General features: G+C 50.1%; 1 protein-coding gene across 1 annotated transcript in view; it reads left to right on the forward strand.

The window, feature by feature from the left end:
• The first annotated feature begins 1,709 nt into the window (after positions 1–1,709).
• The window catches only part of ATAD3C (ATPase family, AAA domain containing 3C), a 37,944-nt gene continuing 36,022 nt past the window's right edge, over positions 1,710–3,631 (forward strand). Inside the window, exons 1-2 of the mRNA XM_011956403.1 lie at positions 1,710–1,836; positions 3,208–3,285. Coding sequence (XP_011811793.1) covers positions 3,211–3,285 — 75 coding nt within the window. The 5' untranslated portion in view covers positions 1,710–1,836; positions 3,208–3,210. The remainder of the gene's footprint in view (positions 1,837–3,207; positions 3,286–3,631) is intronic.

Here is a 3,631-nt window from a genome sequence, read left to right on the forward strand (position 1 = left end):
TCTCTTCCTTTCTTTCTTTCTTTCTTTCTTTCTTTCTTTCTTTCTTTCTTTCTTTCTTTCTTTCTTTCTTTCTTTCTTTCTTTCTTTCTTTCTTTCCTTCTTTCCTTCTTTCCTTCTTTTTCCTTCTTTTTCCTTCTTTCCTTCCTTTCTTTCCTTCCTTTCTTTCCTTTCTTTCTTTCTTTTTTTTTGAGATGGAGTCTTGTTCTGTCTCCCAGGCTGGAGTGCAGTGGAAGAATCTCGGCTCACTGCAACCTCCGCCTCCCGGGTTCACGCCATTCTCCTGCTTCAGCCTCCTTAGTAGCTGGGACTACAGGCACCCGCCACCGTGCCTGGCTAATTTTTTGTATTTTTCGTAGAGACAGGGTTTCACCGTGTTAGCCAGGATGGTCTCGATTTCCTGACCTCGTGATCCACCCTCCTCGGCCTCCCAAAGTGCTGGGATTCCAGGCGTGAGCTGCCACACCAGGCCTACTCTTGGCTTTTGAAAGAATGGGGCAGATTGCTTTTCCTTTACTACTTCTCTCCTTTTCTCTCTCTCTCTGACACTGTCTCTCTCTCACTTTCTCTGTTCCCCCGTCAGTGTTTCTCTTTCCTCTAAGATGTTTTTTTCCTGTCTCAGAATCTCTTCTATAGGCTTATTTTTCTAGTTCTCTTTCCTTTGTAATTTGTGGTTAATACCTGGCCAATTGTTAGTGACAAATTCCTTGCCCAAGAGCATCCTTGACACCTAAACTAGCATATTCTCTCATTCTTTTAATCTGTTCTTTTCTCTTTCTTTGAGACGGAGTCTTGCTCTGTCACCCAGGCTGGAGTGCAGTGGCATGATCTCGGCTCACTGCAAGGGCCGCCTCCCGGGTTCACGCCATTCTCCTGCCTCAGCCTCCAGGGTACCTGGGACTACAGGCGCCCACCACCGCGCCCGGCTAATTTTTTTGTATTTTTAGTAGAGATGGGATTTCACCCTTAGCTAGGATGGTCTTGATCTCCTGACCTCGTGATTCGACCACCTTGGCCTTCCAAAGTGCTGGGATTGCAGGCGTGAGCCACCTTGTCCAGCCACATTCTTTTAATCTGTCTAAAAAAAAAAAAGTTAAAGGCCCTTTATCTTTTCCTTGCTGTATATTAAATATTGGGGCAAGATTCTGGGTTCGGGGCATGGATTCTTTAATCCCCTTTATGATTAACTCCCTGAGGCCCTGCATATTTTCTCAATGGGCCACCTCGCCCGGACAGAAGATTTTTTTTTTTTCTTTTTTTGAGACGGAGTCTCACTCTGTCACCCAGGCTGGAGTGCAGTGGCTGGATCTTGGCTCACTGCAAACTCCGCCTCCCAGGTTCACGCCGCCATCCTCCTGCCTCAGCCTCCCGAGTAGCAGGGATTACAAGCGCCCGCCACCATGCCCGGCTGATTTTTTGTATTTTCAGTAGACATGGGGTTTCACCGTGTTAGCCAGGATGGTCTCCATCTCCTGACTTCATCATCCGCCCACCTGGGCCTCCCAAAGTGCTGCGATTATGGGTGTGAGCCACCACGCCTGGCCAAAGATGTTTATGGTAAAATTTTGTGATGGGAAAACCGTCATCCCAGAAAATTTTGAGACCTGGTGCTTAGACCTCAGCAGCTCGGAGAATACGTACTTCTGTCCCAGAACACCCAAACGTCGACCTATGTTAGTTGTCCACTAGGAACAAAATGTAACTGGGGACGTTGTCCTACGCTTGCCCTTGTCACCCTGGGCGTGTTGGCTGGTATCCGATTCTTATGGATTCCCGTTCTTGCCTGCACGTGCCTGATAGCAGATCAATGACAATAGCAATTGGAAGCTTAGGAAAAGCGTTTGTAACGTGAAAAAATAGGGGACCCTTTAGCCATCGCCTGACTTTCCGTCGAATTGGGAAATAGTCTCCTCCCGTCCATGTGGGATGGCCTTCCTGATGTGGCCCTCCAAGACCGTCCCTGGGGGATAAAACCCCACAAATGCACCAGCCTCTGTGTTGGGGATGGGGCCTCGTCACGCCAGGTCTGACTGGGAAGGAGGATGGTGAGGCAGTGTGGGGAAAAGAAAGATCAGACTGTTACTGTGTCTATCTAGAAAGGAGTAGACATAAGAGACTCCACTTTGTTCTGCATTTGAGATGCTGTTAATCTGTGACCTTGCCCCCAACCTTGTCCTTGCAAGAGACATGTGCTGTGGTGACTCAAGGTTTAAAGGATTTTGGGCTGTGCAGGGTGTGCTTTGTTAAACAAGTGCCTCAAGGCAGTATGCTTCTGAAAAGTCATCACCAGGTCCGGGGAGGTGGCTCCAGCCTGTAATCCCAGCACTTTGGGAGGCTGAGACAGGCGGATCATGTGGTCAGGAGATCGAGACCATCCTGGCTAATGTGCCCAGGGACAGGTACACTGCCAAAGGTGGCAGGGACGTCTGCCTAGGAAAGCTAGGTATTGTCCAAGGTTTCTCCCCATATGATAGTCTGAAATATGGCCTCGTGGGAAGGGAAAGACCTGATCGTCCCCCAGCCCGACATCTATGAAGGGTCTGTGCCGAGGAGGACTAGTGTAAGAGGAAAGAAGGCCTCTTGGCAGTTGAGATAGAGAAAAGCATCTGTCTCCTGCCTGTCCCTGGGCAATGGAACATCTCGGTGTAAAACCCAATTGTGTGTTCTGTTTACTGAGAAAGGAGAAAACCGCCTTAGGGTGAAAGGTGGGATGTGCTAGCGCAATGCTGCTCTTTATGCACTAAAAAGATATATAGAGATGTTTGCATATGCATATCAAGGCACTTTTCCTTAAACTTATGTCACAGAGATCTTTATGCATATGTCTTACTGCTGACCTTCTCCCAAGATGATCCTATTATCTTGCACTTCCCTTTTTCTAGGATGGTAAAGATAATGATCAATAAATACTGAGGGAACTGAGAGACCCGTGCCGGCGTTGGGTCCTCTGTATGCTGAGCGCCGGTCCCCTGGGCCCACTTTTTCTTTCTCTATACTTTGTCTCTGTGTCTCATTTTTTCTCAAGTCTCTGGTTCCACCTACCGAGAAACGCCCACAGGTGTGGAGGGGCAGGCCCCCCCTTCAGGCAGGGCTGGGGGCTTTGGGGTCCAGGTGTGGCTGTGGATTCCAGAAAGCCCCCTGGCTGGTGTGCTTGCCTACCCAGTCATTCGTGTATCCTAATACCTGCCCTCCGTGCCTGTGCGCCCGCAGGCCATGTCGAAGGACGCCGTGAATCTGGTGCAGATGCAGGAGCCGACTTTGCAGCCGGAGCAACAGTCCAAGCTCAAAGTGAGTGGGGCCGGTGTGTGTGGGGAGGCCGGGGTGCACATGGGGTTTGGGTGTGGAGATTGGTGGGCTACTGCCGGTGGGTAGGGCCAGGGGCGTGTACATGGGCAGCAGTGGGGCCCAGGGCCGAGCTTGGACGCCTCATTCCAAGGGGAGGTGAGAGACGCTGCTGCAGTGCCACCCGAGAGGGAGGACCAGTGTTGGTGAGGGTGTCTGGTTGTCTGGAGGGCCTAGATCTTCTTGACATTCCCACCTCATTTCTTTGAGCTCAGCAGGATTTTTTCTTTTTCTTTTTCTTTTTTTTTTTTTTTTGAGACGGAGTCTCGCTCTGTCACCCAGGCTGGAGTGC

Source organism: Colobus angolensis, unplaced genomic scaffold, assembly GCF_000951035.1.
Source record: "Colobus angolensis palliatus isolate OR3802 unplaced genomic scaffold, Cang.pa_1.0 Scaffold416, whole genome shotgun sequence".
Lineage (NCBI taxonomy): Eukaryota > Metazoa > Chordata > Mammalia > Primates > Cercopithecidae > Colobus > Colobus angolensis.